General features: G+C 40.9%; 1 protein-coding gene across 1 annotated transcript in view; it reads left to right on the top strand.

Annotated features, from left to right (window-relative positions):
* GRIP1 (glutamate receptor interacting protein 1) overlaps positions 1 to 19637 on the top strand; it is a 409502-nt gene that overhangs the window by 340827 nt on the left and 49038 nt on the right. Inside the window, exons 8-12 of the mRNA XM_058189644.1 lie at positions 9030 to 9177; positions 10097 to 10266; positions 14089 to 14244; positions 14889 to 15041; positions 16493 to 16679. Of these exons, the coding sequence (XP_058045627.1) occupies positions 9030 to 9177; positions 10097 to 10266; positions 14089 to 14244; positions 14889 to 15041; positions 16493 to 16679 (814 nt within the window). The remainder of the gene's footprint in view (positions 1 to 9029; positions 9178 to 10096; positions 10267 to 14088; positions 14245 to 14888; positions 15042 to 16492; positions 16680 to 19637) is intronic.

Genomic DNA, 19637 nt, shown 5'->3' with positions numbered 1-19637 from the left:
AAACTATTCACTTAGAATAGGAACTTTCAGAAAAGATTTGACAGTCTGTTGAAAGAGGAAAGTGTAAGAAAGAACCTCAAAATAACCCTGCTTGATATTGTTTGGTATAAGTTAGGGCAGAGGGAGATCCTTTCAAGAATCTGTCCTTCTATCTTTTCACGATAAAGAACATTTTTGGGATTCCTGAAGGGCTGCTTTTGTTGGTTATAATGGAAGCCACCTCTGGATACAAAAGGTTTTATTGTATATCTTATATTCTGGTTTTACAGCCAGCACTCATAAGAATAAATCTAACTTTGAAATATTTATTTCTTTTATATATTCTACTTTCAGTCATGTCTAAGGTTCAGTACTAATCTCTATTTCTTAGCCAAGGGAGCCAGCATTGTCTGAAGACTTTTCCATGATCATGTGACCGGCATGGTTATATGCTGAGGCACATGGAACACTGTTACCTTCACACTGAAGGGGTACCTATTTATCTACTCACATTTTCATTCTTTCAGATTGCTTGGTGGGCAGGAGCTGGGACAAGTGATGGGAGCTCACCCCATTGCATGGCACTTGGGCCTTGAACCCAGTCTGTCATTATTCTACTGATAAGCTCAGAATTTTTAACCACTGAGCCATCACATCCCCTGATATATAATCCTTTCTAAGGTACTTGAGGCATTAGGTTTCACATTTAATTAACAAAGGGAAATAGATTCAATGCAAACTTTTGACAGAGAATCAGGGATAGGTTTGAAATTTCACCCTCTACTTGCTCATTGATAGAGTTTCTGATTTTTCTCACAAGATCTGAGATACATAAAAGGTTACTTTGATTAATGAAGCATGAATTCTGCCAAGTATGTACACTGTTAAATTGGCAAAAACAAATTCAAACAAAAATACTATACATGGACACCAACTCCCCAGAAACGGTCAATATCAACAATGCACAAGTAATAGGGTAACAAGGTTATGCTGTATATCTAAATGCTTCTGTAGTTTTTTGAAGAAACTAACTTCTCCTGTCCCAACTGGATTCATCAAGGTCTCTTTAACTTTGGAGAATTATGGCAGTTTACTACAAAAATTTAAACATGCAATGCATGTTTAGGAAGATTACCTTTGCAAAGTGCCTTCTAATTACTGAATAACTATATTTTCCACACTTCTGAAACACTTTGTATGCAGTCTTGTAGAAAATATGTGTATGTAATACATTAAAACATCTAATATGTTGAGTTTCAATTTTAATTGCTGCAGTTTTAATCACTGCAATGTAATCCATATATATTTAAAGTCTGAAAATGGTTTCATACTTGTAGGAATGTCTATAGATCAGTGATAACTAATCTTTTCCAGACTGAGTGTCTAAAGCTCGTGCATGCATGTGCAAATGCATGCATGTGCGGCCAAACCCCCAAAATGCAATGTGCGTGCAGCCCCACATGTGCCCCACACCCCATGCATGCATATGTGGCCCCCCCGCACATGCACACATGGACCCCTGCACATGCCCTGCCCCCACACATGCATGCAGCCCCCTGCATGTGTCCCTGCACATGTGCTCCTGGCCTTCCTGCATGTCCCCGCCCACCCAGTGCACAGCAGAGATCGGAAGACCAGCTGGCTGATGGGAGGCGCGCGCGCATGCGCAGTGGAGCTGAACTGAGGCGATACCTCACGTGTCATCAGAGAGGGCACTACGTGCCACCTCTGGCACGCGTGCCATAGGCTCACCATCACGGCTATAGATTATGAACAAATTACCAGTGATTGAGGCAGCTATAGATGGCGCGGCGCTGAAGATTTACCTTCGGCGATCGGGCGGTTCTCCGAGGATGGCGACGCCTGGACCGCCTGCTTAGCTGCCTGCCTTTCCCAGCCCGGTGCATCATCTCTCTGGCAGCCGCGGGAGAGGTCTTCGGATCTTTTTATACCCGCGGTTGCCGAGAACGAGGCTGGGACGGCGGAGCGGTGGACTGCGGCGGCCATGTTTTCCAGGCTTAAGGAGGTGGGGCGATGAGTCAGCTTGTCAGTCTGTCGGCTTTTCGGCCTGGAGTTTCGGCCTGGAGTTTCGACCTGGAGTTTCAGCCTGGAGTTCCAGTTTTGCCGGATTTTTAGCCGGGCCGTTGGCTTCCTCTCAAGCAGGGAGGTTTGGTCACGATCTGGGACGACCTGGATTTTCCATCCTCCACGATGTTGGAGTTTCTCCGGCTTTTCCGGTTTTCCCGGCCTTTCCCCTGTTGCCAGTTTGCGAACTTGGCCCCTTCACATCCTCCGGCCTCCTGGGGAGGCTCAGCCATTTGGACAGGCTTGGCCTCCTGGAAGGAGAAGTTTCGGAGAGATCTGGCTTCCGGGATGGTTGGATCTACTAGGGGGGTGTTAGAGATGGAGATGGAGGTAACCCCCTGGACGGTAGTTTTCTGGCCATTTTTGGAAGCAGATGTTGGAGGACTTTGGGGGAGGCGACGGAGGTATCTTTGATCTTTGATTTGTCCCTGCGAAACCATCTCGTGACTGCTGTAATTCCAGCTATGCCTCCCCCCTTGCCATTTGAGATCTTTATGGCTGGGACTGGCCCTATTTGGGCTATTGGGGGGAGGCGTGAGACTTGCTTGGGGACAGAGGAGGACATGTGCCACGACCGATGTACCCCCACCCCCGTTCCAGGATGTTTGGATGAGGCTTGGGCAGACTGCCATCTAGACTGTCCTCTTTGCTTTGTTTTTCCATCTGAAGCCCATCCTCATTTTGGATTACCATCATATCATGACACTTTTGCCACTCGGAGATGGACCCTTTGTATTGCCGATTTTATATTTTATCTGTCTATCTTCAGTTGTTATGCGCTACTCAGCTTGTGAACTCTTGCGCCTGCGAGGTGCCCCCGCCTCGCAGGAATGGCCCTCCTCGTTATCAAGGGCCGGCCTCCATGACGGGTCTTGGGACCCACAGAGGTGGCATGCGAAAAAGAAGAGCCTGTGGGGTTTTTAGAGAGGAATTTTAAGGGGTGGGAGGGTAAGGCGGGTAATGGGGTAACCCGTCGGGTAGGGGCCAGTTCCTGCACATGCTCATGGCGGTTTTCTCTACCAGGTTCGGAGGTTAGGGGAGGTGTGTTCCTATCTGTGAGGGTGGTTCTATTGACACGGTAAGTGGGAGAGGCAGGTATGGCGGAAGCGAGGGTCATATCAAGTTCCGGGAGCGCGTGCTCGATGTCTGAAAGCGATCACGCTCCGACCCTGGACTTTTCCCGTTCCCGGATGGTCAGGATCCTCAGAGCTCGGGCCTTGGTTGATGTTGTGCAATGCCGGTCCGTGGTGAACAAAGCCCCTTGTCTGTGATCTTATACAGGGGTTCCGCGGACCTTATGGGCATTACGGAGACCTGGTTGGGCACTGAAGGGGCGTGCCTTATTGAGATGTGCCCACCGGGTTTCCGTCGTTCCATCAGCCGAGGCCCAGGGTAGGGGTGGGGGTGGCGGTTGTGATTAGAGAGAGTCTAGAGCCGAGGAGACCACTGTACCTCAGATTGCCGGGTGCGAATCCCTCTTTGTGAGATGGGGTCGAAGGTGTCAGATGGGTTTGCTGATCACGTACCTGGCTCCTTGCTGCGTGACAGCCGCCCTGCCCGAGCTTCTGGAGATGCTGGCTGGGGTGGCAGTTGAGACCCCAGACTTTTAGTCATGGGGACTTTAACTGCCATCTTCCGGCCCGTCATCGCCGGCAGCTCGGGAGTTCATGGCTTCCATGACGGCCTTGGACCTGACTCAAGTAGTTGATGGCCCTACTCACATTGGGGGTGGCACTCTGGATTTGATTTTCTCTCTAGTCAGTGGTTGAGAGATCTGGACTTAAAGGAAATAGTCATTGAACCTTTGTCATGGTCAGATCACTCTCTTCTTCGCCTGGACTTTCTGACCGCCATTCACCACCGCAGGGAGGCGGAGCCGATCGTTGGTTCCGCCCAGGCGCCTGATGGACCCGGATGGGTTCCGGACGGAGCTTGGGCCATTTCCTGAGGGTCTGGCTCACGGCTCGGCTGAGGAACTTGTTGCGGCCTGGGAGCGGGCGCGGCGGGGCCTTAGACCGTGTCGTGCCTTTGCGGCCTCTGACCCGGCGCAGGTCCCAACCGGCTCCTTGGTTCTCCGAGGAGCTGAGAGGATGAAACGCCGGAGAAGACGCCTAGAGAGTTCCTGGAGGTCTAGCCGTTCGAAGCTGATCGGACACTAGTGAAGTCCTATACTAGGACTTACCTAGTGGCATTGAGGAAGCGAGGCGTAGCTACGCCTCCTCCCTCATTGCATCGGCAGATAACCGCCCAGCCGCCCTGTTTCGGGTGACTCGCTCCCTCCTACACCAGGGGGAGCGGGACGACCCGGTGCAGGGACGTGCTGAGGAGTTTAACGGTTATCTATACGATAAAATCGTTCAACCGGGATGGTCTGGACCAAGATTGCGGTGATGCGGGTGAGATGCTCGAGGCGGTCTTGGTGACATTGTTTGGGATGAGTTTGACCCTGTGGCTCCCGAGGACATGGACAGGTTGTTGGGTAGGTTGAATGCCACCACGTGTTTACTGGACCCGTGCCCCTCTTGGCTGGTGCTGGCCACTCGAGAGGTGACACGAGGCTGGCTCCAGGCGATTACGACCGCTTCTTTGGTGGAGGGTGTCTTCCCGCCTGCCTTGAAAGAGGCGGTGGTGAGGCCCCTCCTTAAGCCGTCCCTGGACCCGGCTGTTTTAGGTAATTATCGTCCGGTCTCCAACCCGCTCGCGAAGGTTGTAGAGAGTATGGTGGCATATCAATTTCCCTTGCCACTGGATGAAACTGTCTATCTAGACCCGTTCCAGTCCGGTTTCCGGCCCGGCCACAGCACGGAGACGGCTTTGGTCGCGTTGGTGGATGATCTCTGGAGGGCCAGGGATAGGGGTTGCTCCTCTGCCCTGGTCCTATTAGACCTCTCAGCGGCTTTCGATACCATCGACCATGGTATCCTGCTGCGCGGTTGGAGGGATTGGGAGTGGGAGGCACCGTTTATCGGTGGTTCTCCTCCTATCTCTCCGACCGGTCGCAGTCGGTGTTGACGGGGGGGCAGAGGTCGGCCCCGAGGCGCCTCACTTGTGGGGTGCCGCAGGGGTCGATCCTCTCGCCCCTCCTGTTCAACATCTACATGAAGCCGCTGGGTGAGATCATCAGTGGTTTCGGTGTGAAGTACCAGCTGTATGCGGATGACACCCAGCTGTACTTTTCTACACCGGACCACCCCAACGAAGCTATCGAAGTGCTGTCCCGGTGCCTGGAGGCCGTACGGGTCTGGATGGGGAGAAATAGGCTCAAGCTCAATCCCTCCAAGACAGAGTGGCTGTGGATGCCGGCATCCCGGTACAGTCAGCTAAATCCGCGGCTGACCATCGGTGGCGAGTCATTGGCCCCGATGGAAAGGGTCCGCAACTTAGGCGTCCTCCTGGATGAACGGCTGTCTCTAGAAGATCATTTGACGGCCGTCTCCAGGGGAGCGTTCTACCAGGTTCGCCTGGTACGCCAGTTGCGCCCCTTTCTGGACCGGGATGCCCTATGCACGGTCACTCACGCACTCGTGACGTCGCGCCTGGATTACTGCAATGCTCTCTACATGGGGCTCCCCTTGAAGGGCATCCGGAGGCTGCAGTTAGTCCAGAATGCGGCTGCGCGGGTGATAGATGGAGCCCCCCGTGGCTCCCGTATAACACCCATCCTGCGCAGGCTGCACTGGCTACCTGTGGCTTTCCGGGTGCGCTTCAAGGTGCTGGTGACCACCTTTAAAGCGCTCCATGGCATTGGGCCGGGTTACCTACGGGACCGCCTACTGCTACCGAATATCTCTCACCGACCCGTGCGCTCTCACAGAGAGGGTCTCCTCAGGGTGCCGTCAGCGCGGCAATGTCGTCTGGCGACGCCCAGGGGAAGGGCCTTCTCTGTGGGGGCCCCCACCCTCTGGAATGAACTACCCCCCGGTCTTCGTCAGCTTTCGGACCTCCGGACCTTCCGCCGCGGGCTTAAAACACATTTATTTAATTGTGCAGGGCTGAGCTAAATTTTAAATTTTAAATTACTGGTTTTTAAATTGGCTTTTATTTTATATTTTTAATTTTAAATTAATAGGCGTTTAGAATAAGTTTTTTAACTGTTTTTATATTTCTTACATTGTATTTATGTGTTTTAAATGCCTGTACACCGCCCTGAGTCCTTCGGGAGATAGGGCGGTATATAAATTTGATAAATAATAATAATAATAATAATAATATAAATCCTGCATTAAGTTTTCCAAATTGTTAGCCCAATACGTAAATTAGCACTACATAACTTTATGCATAACTCTTATTCCTGTGCAGATGAACATGAAATGCTGCACACTTATACTACAAAGTAGATGCTTTGTTCAGTGTTTTTGCTTGTAAGAGAAATTCAATCTTCAAAATCAATAGATGAAATAATTCTAGTAGCCTTGGGCAATAGTGGCAGAGAAGAATATTTGGACTTTGTAACAGGACTTTCCCTTTCATCCAAATTCTATAATAAATTCTGTGGAGCACATTCATCTGGAAACAGAGTTTTGTATCTGTCATGTTTATCCACATTTCCTATATCAACAAATAAGCCTTCTTTCCAGAATATTCTTCAAAGGGATGGACGAGACGATCACTTTCTTTGGTTTTACAGAAATGAAATTTGCATTCTAATTCCTATTTGAGTGGAATGCTGAAAGTATTTCTCCTTTGTTGTGATTAGGTTTCTTAAGGGGAAAAGTATCCTGTTGTTTGATTAAAAAGCCCAGGTTGTTATTAGCAAGCTGGAAGCAATTACAGGGTCTCTGGGAAGCTTTAATCAAGTCTTGTGTGCTGATTGAGATGTAATGTGCAGAAGTTGGCAAACTTAATAACAAAATAAAATTCTGTGACTATTTTCCATGTCCATATTTCATCAGCATATATTATATAACATTCATGTTATATGAATGCTTTACTGCAGTCAATCTGTAAATATCTTAATAATTTAACTATCTTTTGTACATGAGTAATTGATATATTTATTATTCATGCTTACAGTAATGTTTTTACTTGTACATGAAAAACTAATCTGTCTTGCCTTTGTATTTATTTATTATCTTTGCCACAACTTTTTTCTTAATATGTTGGTAGTTTGCATTTAATTCTTGCATTTTAAAAGACATCAAAAACATAGTTGGGTAAAGTCTAAACCTAACACATTTTTGAAATTTCTAGGAAACCCTGGAAATAGCAAATTACGTGAAGCAGTTTATGGTTTGTGTTTGTCACAGTTACTGTGGAAAAGTTTTCACATTCTGCTGAGCTAAAATTGAATTATGCCTTTATCTTTTCAACTAGAACTAGAAGTAACCATCTTCATCGTAAGAAAAATGCCAAAATCCATATCAGGATAGTAAAACTTCATCTAGCAAACTCAGAGATCACAAACCCAACTCCCTAAAAATTGAAGGCCAAAAATTGTTGCCAACTTCTTCCAGTGATTTAATTTATTACAGCCATGTTTCCTTTGACTGTCTCCCCTTCCCCACAAAAGGACTTTAAATGAGTAAGATTCCAGCTGTAAAGAACTTCATGGTAAAATAGATGGTAAAATAAATTCAGAGGGAGAAAAAAAAATCACCCAGAGTTCTGCATTACAGAGAGTTAATATATTGTATGCTATTTTGTGACTTTTGGAGAGGAATATTCTAAAACATTTTCTGCTTGATAGCTATGTTGATTCCCAGTCATCCAGGTCATTGTTGTCCCAAAGATGCTTTTTCAAGAGGCAACTGGACTCTCTGGTTTTTCTTTGAAGACATTTCCTTTCTCATGCAAGAAGCTTCTTCAGCTCTGGCTGGATGGTGGGGAATGGAAAGATTTATACTCCTTGCAGACAGCTGGTCATTTGCCTTCTTTTAGAGCAGGGCTGTCAAACTTCTGGTCCATGGCCCGGATGCATCACAGGCTGACCACGCCCTCGCATGGTTTAGTGAAGGGGGAAAAAGTCTTGATATGTCACATGACACTGCCGTGATGATGTGAGATTGACACCCTGTTTGAGGCCACCAGGAGGTTTATCTGTGTTATCAGGGTCACCCGAGTAGGGCAAGTAGTGTGGAGCCTTCTTGGAATTGTTGAAAGGACTATGTTGTAGACTGGAAATAGATGATGTTGCTGTTCAATTCAAAATCAAAATTGCATTATTATTACATTTGCATTATTTTTGCCATTGTTTTCACTGCAATCACACAGAATTTGATCACTGACTTGGTGATAGTATGGTTGGAATCTTAAAATATGAAGATTGGGATAATAGATATTCTTCAGTCCTTCCTGGAAGATGTTTCAGAAGGATATTATGTAATCAGTGCAATTATGTAAAAATTGCAGTAAAACTATACATGTTGGATGATTTCTGTTTTCCCAGAGTTATATGTATAAGCTATATACAAAATGTAGTTTAATCTTTCAATTTAAACTGTTATGCATTGTTTGAAATAGTTCACAGACAATTAAACAGATGTCTTTCTGAGTTTCAGAGGTATTGATTCAATATAGTTGCCATGTATGCATATCTTTTTTTTTTTTTTGCTAATGCTAATCTAAATAACACACTTGGCACTAATAAGATGATAATAATTGGCACTGGTTAAAACAGGCAATATTGCAGTCATATATTGATTGTTACTTTGCAGATTTAGAACTGCAAGCCCAAGTGCTAAATATAATGTAGTAGAATTATACCAATACAATTATACCAAGACAGCTGTATTCAAGGCAGTTGTTATTTTACTTTCAATTACAAGCAGTAGAAGAGCCAATTTCACAAATCTTGTTTCTGATACAATAGCCATTTTTAAAATAGCAAGCCAAAGTATTTTACTAATTGTTATTTGGTTAGAAAGAAATATACGTGCTGTTTTAAAATCTATTTTGGAAATTACTTATTGGAGGCCTTCAAAATGAATTAAATATGCCATTAGGAACACTGACATTTGCTTTTACAGATTCAGTAACAACAGCTTCTGGGCCACTGCTTGTCGAAGTTGCCAAAACCGCTGGTTCTGCTCTGGGCGTTGCACTATCTACCTCACTGTGTTGCAGCAAGCAAGTCATTGTTATAGATAAAATAAAATCTGCAAGTATAGCAGATAGGTAAGTTGTAATGCACCCTGTTATGTCATTTATCTGTATACAAATCAAATGGAAACATAATCTGACGCTCAGAAGAGCGATTCACACATTAAGAGTATGGATAGCAGAACCATCAGAAAGAACTAAATTGTAGATAGGTCATGTTTGTAAACTCAAAACCTAACTACACAAACACACAAATTCTCAGAAAGCTGTATGTGGTATTTGTGTGTGTGTGTGTGTGTGTGTGTCAGTTGTGTTGTGTTGTGTTTGTGTAAAGTATGAAAGTTGGTTTTTGAGCTTTTTGTGGCTATGTGAAGTGTGAAGTGCAGCTGCTTTTACATTGTGTGTGGGTCAGTTGTGTTGTGTTGTGGTGTGTGTGTGTAAAGTGTGAAAGTTGGTTTTTGGTACCTCTTGTTTTTTATACTTTGTTTATTATTTTTATTATTTATTGTTATTGGCCACGCCCACCCAGCCATCTGACTACCAAGCCACGCCCACCAATTAAGCCATTTTTTAGATTTCACCCCGGTAAACTTGTTCCTCCCCAAATATCTGCTAAATCTTTAATGCTACATTTTTTTCAAAAAATTCTTCCAATTATTTAGTGGAGGCTTGAGTTCAATTTACACTCCTTTCAATCTGTGCAATTCTTTGGTGTCTCTGGACTCTGGAGAGTTCTGGGAATTATAGGTAGGTTGGCTACCTGCCTGTTCTAGACAAACTGGCAGAAATGGTAACCAAAATTATTTTTTTCTAAGCACATTGAAGCAAAGTCTTACCAAGTAAAAATCAGCATGGATTCCATAAAGGTAATCCTGCCATATCAGTCTTGTAATCAAATAAAGAAAAATTCTGAAAGAGGTAACTGTAAAACCAGTGAATGATGTACTTCAAAATCATACTGGACTATTTTCAAATGTTTTCTTTTTTTCCATAGATGTGGTGCATTACATATAGGTGATCATATTCTGTCTATTGATGGTACTAGCATGGAATACTGTACGTTGGCTGAAGCAACACAATTTTTGGCTAATACTTCTGACAATGTCAAACTAGAGATCCTTCCCCATCATCAGACACGTCTTGCACTTAAAGGACCAGAACATGGTAGGATGATTATATTTCCATTATGTATATTGAATTATTTTCACTTAGCTGTTTGAGTTCATTGGGACTTGATTGGAATAAATGTGCTTCACATGAATAGAATTTAATACTGAGGTGAAATCAGTTGGGAGCGTGGCTTTACTTATGTGAGAGAGGTTCTGAAAACTTGCCCAAAGATTTGTATATAATTTTATTTTTATAGATATCCATTATCAACAGGTGTTTCACTATACTCCTTTAACTACCTTATTTATTGTTGTCATATGCAACAATATAGTTCCGTGTATATTGAATATTCCTCTGAGTATAAATTTGGAATCATTTTCAGCCAATATAAGATTGGCTAATATTTAGGACTTGGTTAATAGGACTTTGGTTGACACGAAGCAAAAATTAAATTTGCTCAAACAAAATTTCATGTTAGTGTGTTACTAGCAAGAATATTGTTTAGCTATCCAAGGTGGATTAATGACATCTTCTTGTACAAAGCAGTGATAACTATATGTTAATACCTTAAATAATAAATTAAAAGATTTAGGGTGCAGTGTAATGCAAGTTAAGAGTGGTAATGATAACTAATTACTCTCAGTAAACAGGCACTAACAGGCAAAAAGAAAGGAAATATCACGAGAGGAATATTTCTTTCTCTTGTATTTCTCACAAAAAACATATTTTGATATTACAATAGGACTGGAGAATAAAGTAATAACTTTGGTTTTAAGAAAAAGTCAATTGCATAGTAAATATTTTTTAAAACATTATATCTAAGAAGAGGCAAGATGATAGAAAAGAGTTATGAGAAAACATCTTCAGTCCCAGAATCCTTTGTGCACAACTTTCAAATTTTGGTATAATTTCTATATTCCTATTTGTGATGCTTTCCTTGAAAGATCAGTGTTCATAATCATACAGGGAACTTTCACAAGTAGAAAAGATTCTTTGCTATAAAAATGTACACTAAAACAGGGGAAGCATATGGTGTATTTTATGGGCGAGGCATAATCTAGTTAATTCAGTGTGAAATGCATGAATAGAGAAGGTGTCTCTTTTCATTCAGAAAGTACTCAATCATTGTCCTTCCTGGATGATTAAATCTGCCAAGTTTTCACTGGTCAAGAGAGTTGATCAGTCCCTCTCTGAATGTGTATCAGTTGCCATCTGCTTAAGAAGGCAATTATAAGATTGTTAAATGCAAAAATCCTTTGATTTGGAAGATCTCTGTAATTATAAGTCAAGCTCAAACATTCTGCTCCATGGGTAGAGTGGTTGAGAAAGTAGTAATTTTACAGCCCAATAGGATTTAGATAAAATAATTATCTGAACCCATTTCAGTCAGTGTTTCAGCTGAGATGTACCAAGAGTGATTCAGTTATGCTGGTGGATGTCTGTTTCAGAAGCTAGAAATGGGGAGCTCCCATATTCTTCAGGACTTATGATGCTATTGTCCATGGCACTGAGGACATGTGATCTAGTGGTAAGGTTATGTAACTTTTGTGGTACTCAGGTTGTTAATCTCAGTTATCTCATAGTGATAGGTTCTACCTTGTTGCCTATACTGTTTAATATATACATGAAACTGCTGAGGAAATGATGCAGAGTTTTGGAGTGGAATATCAGAATGCTAATAATATCTACCCTGCTGTTTTCTATAATCCAGTTCCCAGGGCTTAATCAACATCCTTAAACATTATCTGATTTTGATAATGGTCTTGATAAAGGACAGAAGGCTGAAATTAATTTCAGATAAGGCGAAGGCACTATTGATCAAAAGAAATTTGAATCAGGAACTGAGATAAAATTTATTTTGGTTGGACTGTTCTCCCCAAAAAGAGCAGTTGTAAACTTTGGAATTACATCTTGACCCCTAGCTGTCCCCGGATTTCAGGAGAAAGGTGGAGTAAGAGCACAATTGCACTAGTATGGTTAGTATTTGAAACTGCAACCCTGAGCCAGCCAGATTTACTGATAGTTATACACACTGCAATCTCTCTTGATACTGAAACATGCATTATTTGGGGGTAAAATGCTGGTGCAGAATGTGATGGCCAATCCATTACCTGGTGCAAGGTACAAGATTCAGTCCTGTACTTAAAGATAATTGAAGCCAGTTGTCTTCTAAGAACAAGTGAAGATGCTGGGGTTCATATTTAAAGCCCTAAAAATTTACGGCCTGACTTCCTGAGAGGCAACCTTTCCCAGTACTGTAGGAACACACCTAGTCATGATCAACAGGAAAACTTTTGTCAGAGGTTCACCTATTTGATATGTGGGAGAGGATCATCTTCTATGAGGCTCCCATCCTGTATTATGTACTCCACAAAAAAGAACATTTGATTCCACTCCCCAAAATTAGGAACATGTTTTTTTCCAAGCTTATAAATGTTAATTTCATTGTTACTGATTTTAATTTTGAATTTATGTATATTTTATTTTATTCTATTCTATTTTAGTATCTGTACAAAAGAAACAATATAAATTTAATAATAAATAAAGGTGTGTAATTCTTTCCAAATTACTGGGGAATGAGAACATGTTCTTTCTGTTCAGTGTTAAAAATGTTTCTATGTTTGTTGATTGCAGCAACATTAAACCTAGGCAACCCAGGAGAAAAATATACAAATATGATTGATAAAAGAATCCAAGAGGAAATTTCCTTTCAGTCCTTAGTGAATAAGCAAGGAGAAATTTGAAGCCTATTTTATATTTTTTCCATGTTTTGTGTCAATTTAACATCTTAACAATGCAATAGCACCAGCAATAGCAATAGCACTTAGACTTACATCCCTCTTAACAGTACTTTCCAGCCCTCTCTAAGCAGCTTACAAAGTCAGCATATTGCCCCCAACAATTTCCTCATTATTACCCATCTAGGAAGGATGGAAGGCTGAGTCAACCTTGAGCCTGGTGAGATTTGATCTGCCAAATTACAGGCAGTCAGCTGTCAGCAGAAATAACCTGCAATACTGCACTCTAACCATGGCAATATAAGAATTGGAAATTCTCAAATATTTTGAAGAGCGTATATTTAATAAATTTAGGATTACTTTACCCTCCCTTTTATCTTTCGATGGAGGGAGGAGAGGGGAGAATCCTTAAGGTAAATTTGATTCAGAAGTGACCATTACAAGGAATAGCATTCATTTCCTTTCTTGCATTTGTGATGAAAAATAGTTTGAAGAAATTCAGAGCAATAAATTATGACTTTGAATTTCTGTTTTGTCTTTATTAATAATTCTCCAACATTGAATTTTTGTTTTGATGTTTAAGAGATGGAATTCATTGCCCTGAATAATATAGTACCAGTGATAGATGCTGATAAAATTAAAATGTCAAAGTAATAAATTGAAATGACTGACATGTAAACCACTCTAAATTACTATGAAAAATATATAGCCTCTTGTTTGCTTTTTGGTTTTTTAATATATACACATTCATTTGGGGGGGGGATATTTTCTAAATTTAATTACTAATTGTATCTTATTTATGCTGATAATGTTGGATTAAATGACTTCTTGAAAGGGTTTAATAATGGTAGCTAAAGACAGGGGCAGATTAAAAATTGATTGAAGATGTTCAGAATTTTTTTGAAGTATCAAACCCATCAGTGCTGGCATTGTGGAAGGTTGTGGCATACATTCTAGGATTTGCTTATCACCAGAAAAAGGAAGGTGGTAGGAACAGGATATTTTTCCAATTACTTTCATTTCCCTTTTTAATTTATTTATATTACCCAATTATTTTTCCCCATTTACTCATAATTTTCTGGTTCTTTTCTTTCCATTTTTTTAATATGTACTTTCTCTCATTCCTTCATGTGGGCAGTAAAGGTTCAAAGGAGCAACAAGCAGATTCTATGGGATCCTTATGCCAAGAGTCACAGCAGTGCCCTCAGTTACCACCATTATAACACCAAACACCCTGATCATTTCAGGATGCCAGCTTTGAAATGCCAGAAAACACCACCTCAAAAAAGTCTTTGTAATGTTCCATACTTTTTCCTTCAGACATCTGTTGTTGTTGTTGTTGTGTTATTGTTGTTTTCCTAATGACATTCTTTTTCTCATATTCTTTTCCTATTTCTGGCTTTAAAACCTTTTGGTTTCATAGGATCTAAGTGTTTGTCACAAGCATGTTCAGGTTATTTCTAACATAGTAGTTTTCCTGCTTTAATTCTACATTTTCATAAAGAATGAAAGTTTTTAAAAACTACAGAGGTTCCAATTTTTCTAAACATATTGATGTACAGTTAAGTACTTTTTCAAGGAAATACTTTTAAATGCAAAATCTGTCAGAAAATATCTTTTTCAAATGCTAAATTTGAAAGTGTGATTTCTAATCACATTGGTATGTATTATTTCACATAACTGTGTGTTTAGAAATGGTTAAAATAATTGTGAGAATGACAATTGCATATTTATTTAAGAAAAACAAAGTTATGCTTCTGTTCAAGTGAAGAGATTTTTTTAAAATAATAGACTTCAACCTAAAAACTGTGATTTGATGTCTAGATTTCATTGCGTAAGTTTCTGATTTTGTTAGTCTTATAACAAATCTTATAACAAATAGTTACAAACACCAAATCTAGAATGCTTTGCACCAAATGTGCCCTTCTCTTTCAACAGCCTTGGTATCTTCATCATTTTCTCCTGCCTCCATGAGTGCATATAGCTTGAGTTCACTAAACATGGGAACTTTACCGCGCAGCCTCTACTCTACTAGTCCAAGAGGAACATTGATGAGAAGAAGAATGAAAAAGAAGGACTTCAAAAGCTCATGTAGGTGATCACAAAGGTTATTTGTTTTACAACATAGTTATGAGTCACATCTATATACTGTATAGTACACTGTAAATAAGATTTATTTGGAGTTGTAAATGAATGAATTATTTTATATCTATATTATTGTTCAGCTGCTTCCAATTACTAATAGTAAGTAGCTAGGCTGCTTCTTTGAGGTCTTGTAAACTCATGTTTATGGGTTTGGAAATCTGCAAGCAGCCTCAGGAAGAATCTCATAATAATCCAGCAATTAAAGAAGCAATCGTGGAGCAAATCAATCTTCATGAAAGAATATCTTCTGGTACTTTTTTATTCCTGCTTTTTTGGTTTATGAGCTTCTCTCCTTAACTAAACTTATAAAAACGGTAGTCATTTTTATCTGCTGAGTAGAAGCATGACAATTTCTGTTATAGAAACTTGTAGCCTTATACAATTATATAAAATCTATTTTGTGATTGGTAGGTTGTAGCTGTCCATCTAATAACTGTTTCCAAAATGGACATGTATGGATGATTTTCCATCAAGATTAGATCACTAACGCACTTGCTAAATCTTTTTGAACAGAGGTCCACAACTCCTGGACCACGGACCAGTACCTGTCTATGGCCATGCAAGTGAGCGAAGCTTTATCTATGTGGCCTGTGTGGGATCTAGCTAGCATGCGAAACCACATATGCCCTGCCGATGAAATAATCGTTTTCTATGGAACTGGTCCCTGGTGCCCAAAAGGCTGGGAACTGCTGTTTTAAAGGGTTGAAATCCTTCCTGAACAAATTTTGAGCAAAATAGCCATGGTAGAGAAGCATCAGAAAGTCTCCCTGGATAAGAAAAAAAATTAACTTTTGTGTCAGTGCATTAAACCCAATGTTATTATTTTCACAAATATCTACTAAACACAGCTTTCCTTCTGTACTATAGTCAGGCTTAATAAATATTTTATAATAAGTTTATAATAAATATTTATAAACAGGACACTTAAAATACAAAATTTTAATACGTCTAGCTTTTTAAAGAGAATCTAGGATATATTTGACTGTAGATTGTATACAGTTTGCATTACCCTTTGTATTAAAATAGTATTACAGCCTGGTAATAAAACATGTCAATCACAAGGCTGGGACCTTCTAGAAGCTGACTATTTAAGTACCAGAAATTTGACTGGAGTAAAGTCAAACAATCCTCTGATTCTGTGACTGAAATAACTGACCTACAGGGTTTTAGATCATCTCTTTCACCTATACATCCAAGCACTATTTCTAACATTCCTTGCTTTTCCTAGGTTTACCTAAGTACTACTGTATGTTGATTCTGAATTTTAAGTATTCTAACTGAAAATTGTGGCACTTGACATTTTATTACAGTTTTTACATAGATAGTATTTGTATAAGAAAATGAATTCACTTGCTATCTTTCTGAATGTCATTGTTTCTGTTTAATATATTTTACAGTATCACTAGCCTCTAGCACTGTTGGCTTGGCAGGGCAAGTGGTCCACACGGAAACCACCGAAGTAGTGTTGACAGCTGATCCAATTGTAGGATTTGGAATACAGCTCCAGGGCAGTGTGTTTGCTACAGAGACATTATCATCTCCACCTCTGATTTCCTATATAGAAGCTGACAGTCCAGCAGAAAAGTGAGTTTCTTTGAAATGATTAGTAAAGTTGTTAGCCCTCTTTATCGCTTAGCCCTAGAACATCTTCGATCCCTTGCAGTAGCTATTTTCTGGATTCAGATAATTTCTCAGGATTGTTCACTAAAAAATGTGAGACATACTGTATTTCCTATTTTTCAAAAGGTTTTTTTTAAAATGATCAGGCATGACAAAAATCACAATTATTCTTTGCGTTATCTAGATGATGAGCTTTGACAGACAATTGGATTTAAGATAATTAGATAAGTTTTTCCTAATGGAATCTGTGGAGCTTAATTAAAAATTTGCTATTTTTGATTAGCAGGAAAGTATAATGGTGGTGCAGTAGTTAGAATGCAGAATTGCAGGCTAACTTTGCTCACTGCCAGGAATTCAATCCTGACCGGCTCAGGGTTGATAAGGTCCTTCTGAGGTTGGTAAAATGAGGACCCAGCTTGTTGGGGGAAATATGCTAATATTGTAAACTGCTCAGAGAGTGCTTTAAAGCACTCTGCAGCAATATATAAGTCTAAGTGCTATTGCTATTTCAATTTCCCGGTTCAGTTATAACTAATATATGATACTTTTATGCTGTAAGCTGCCCAGAATCGCTTTGAAACAAGATGGATGGCAAATAAATTAATGATGATGATGATGATGATGATGATGATGATGATGATGATGATAATATTAGTTGACATTGCTATACCTGGTGACAGCAGAATTGATGAAAAACAACTTGAAAAAGTCATCAGATATCAAGATTTGAGAATCAAATTGCAGAGACTCTGGCATAAACCAGTGCAGGTAGTTCCAGTGGTACTCGGCACACTGGGAGCTGTGCCTAAAGACCTAGGCAAGCACTTAAAAGCAATTGGCGCTGACAAGATCATCATTGGTCAGCTGCAGAAGGCCACCTTACTAGAATCTGCTCGCATAATTCGGCGATACATCATGCAGTCCTAAACGCTTGGGAAGTGTTCAACCTGTGATACGAAATCCAGCATAGTTATCTCGTTTGCTGTGTATACAGTCATTTTGTATAAATAATAATAATAATAATAATAATTAGTGGTAGTAGTTGTTATTGAATGACTATTGAGGAAGAAATCAATGGTTGTACCAATAATAATAGGAGCCCTTGGATCAATACCCAAACAACTGCCTAGATACATGGAAATTTTGAACTTATTAGACTTGACTATCCTGACGTTGCAAAAAACCACCCTACTCGGAACTACCTATATACTCAGATCCTACCTTAATAGCTTTTAGGTCCTTGATTATGACTTGAACTGTTAAGTTTTTACCAGTTATCAAAATAATAATAATGATGAAGATGATGATGCAAAAATGAAAAACAAAGAAGAACAAATTTAAATATGGTGTGGATAGATTACAAGAAGGCATTTGATACATTCCCCCACAGCTGGATTAATGCCTCTCTGAAAAACTCTGGAATCAGCAAAAATATTTGTATATTTTTGAAAGCAAATATGCAAAAATGGAAAACAGTTTTAACAGCAAATGGGGAGAACATTGGTGAAATCAACATCAGACAAGGAATCTTCCAGGGGGACTCACTTTCACCACTACTGTTCAACATTGCATTAATTCCACTAAGAATAATCCTATGCAACACAAAACTGGGCTACCAAATCATAACGACCGGGTCCAAACCAGCTGAAGTTGCGCAGTTCAGAGAACTGGTAAAATTGACCACTGACTGGACCCTCCCACCCTGCCCGGCCCTGCCCTATATATTATCTTTCTTTTGCCATGTGGTCCAGCTAATTTCCATGCCTCGCCTCCTGCTCACCCTTTGTCTCAGGTTGGGATCCAGGGACACACCATTCCCTGGCTCCTGCTTTGCCCCGGGCCTCCACCCACTCGCCATCCACCTCGGCCTGGTCGGGGAATGTGCCATTCTCCGGCTCCAGCCTTGCCCCAAGCCTCCACCCGCATGCCGCCACCCTCTCTGGCTTCAAACTATCAGATGGTTCTTCTTAGCTGGCTGTAGCGGAGATCCTGCACCTGTCCCTTGCCGAGGCTTGGTCGCTCACAGAGATGTTCCATATGGTCTCCAGGTCAGCAGCTGCTTCTCTCCACTGCTGCACTTGCTGGGAGAGAGAGCATCTCTTATGCAATTTAGCAGCTGCGAGCCACCGCTTTTCTCTAAGTCCCATCTGGAAAGTGCGCAGCACAGAGAAGCAGCAGCCATGTTGAATGCTGTTTCTCTCTCCCAGCAAGAGCAGCAGCAGAGAGAAGCAGCTGCTGCCCCGAAGAGCAAACATGGAGCAGAGCAGGCCCCGAAAGACTGTTCGGTCAACCTTCACTGCGTTGCAGAAGCTGTGCATGCGCAGTAGCCGTGCGCACTTTCATGCATTTTTAGCAAACCAGTTGTTAAATGGATTGAATCCCACCACTGCAGAGGTCTGTTGCAAATCCATCAAACTGTAGAAGAAAAAAAAATGAAGTTTGAATGATTATGTGAATCAAAGCACAGAAAGATTGCTGCAGGCTGTGAAAACGGAGAACATTATAAAAACAACAGAAACAAAGGCAGAATATATAAGCAAAAACAGTTGGATGATAGATTAAATGGATTGAAAACTAAAGCTCTACTTGGACAGCACTTGAAAAACATTGAAAGAAAGTGTGATAACAACTTGACATGGGCATGGCTTAAGAGAGGAACCATCAAGAAAGAAATGGAAGGTTTAATACTTGCTGCTCAAGAACAAGCATTACAAACTAATGCATTTCATTTTATTTCATTTATTAAATTTCTATACCGCCCTTCTCCCGAAGGACTCAGGATGGTTTACAGCCAATAAAACAGGATTTATAAACAAACTTAAAATACAATATAAAAATCTGATTCTATATGGCTAAAACCAATTAAAATTATGCTAAAAACAATAATAAAACCCCACTTAAAACAATAGCAACTTAGGCCAA

This window comes from Ahaetulla prasina, chromosome 7 (genome assembly GCF_028640845.1).
Source record: "Ahaetulla prasina isolate Xishuangbanna chromosome 7, ASM2864084v1, whole genome shotgun sequence".
NCBI classification, from domain to species: Eukaryota; Metazoa; Chordata; class Lepidosauria; order Squamata; family Colubridae; genus Ahaetulla; species Ahaetulla prasina.
The sequence above is the reverse complement of the archived record's forward strand: the minus strand, read 5'-3'. Positions and strand labels throughout refer to the sequence as shown.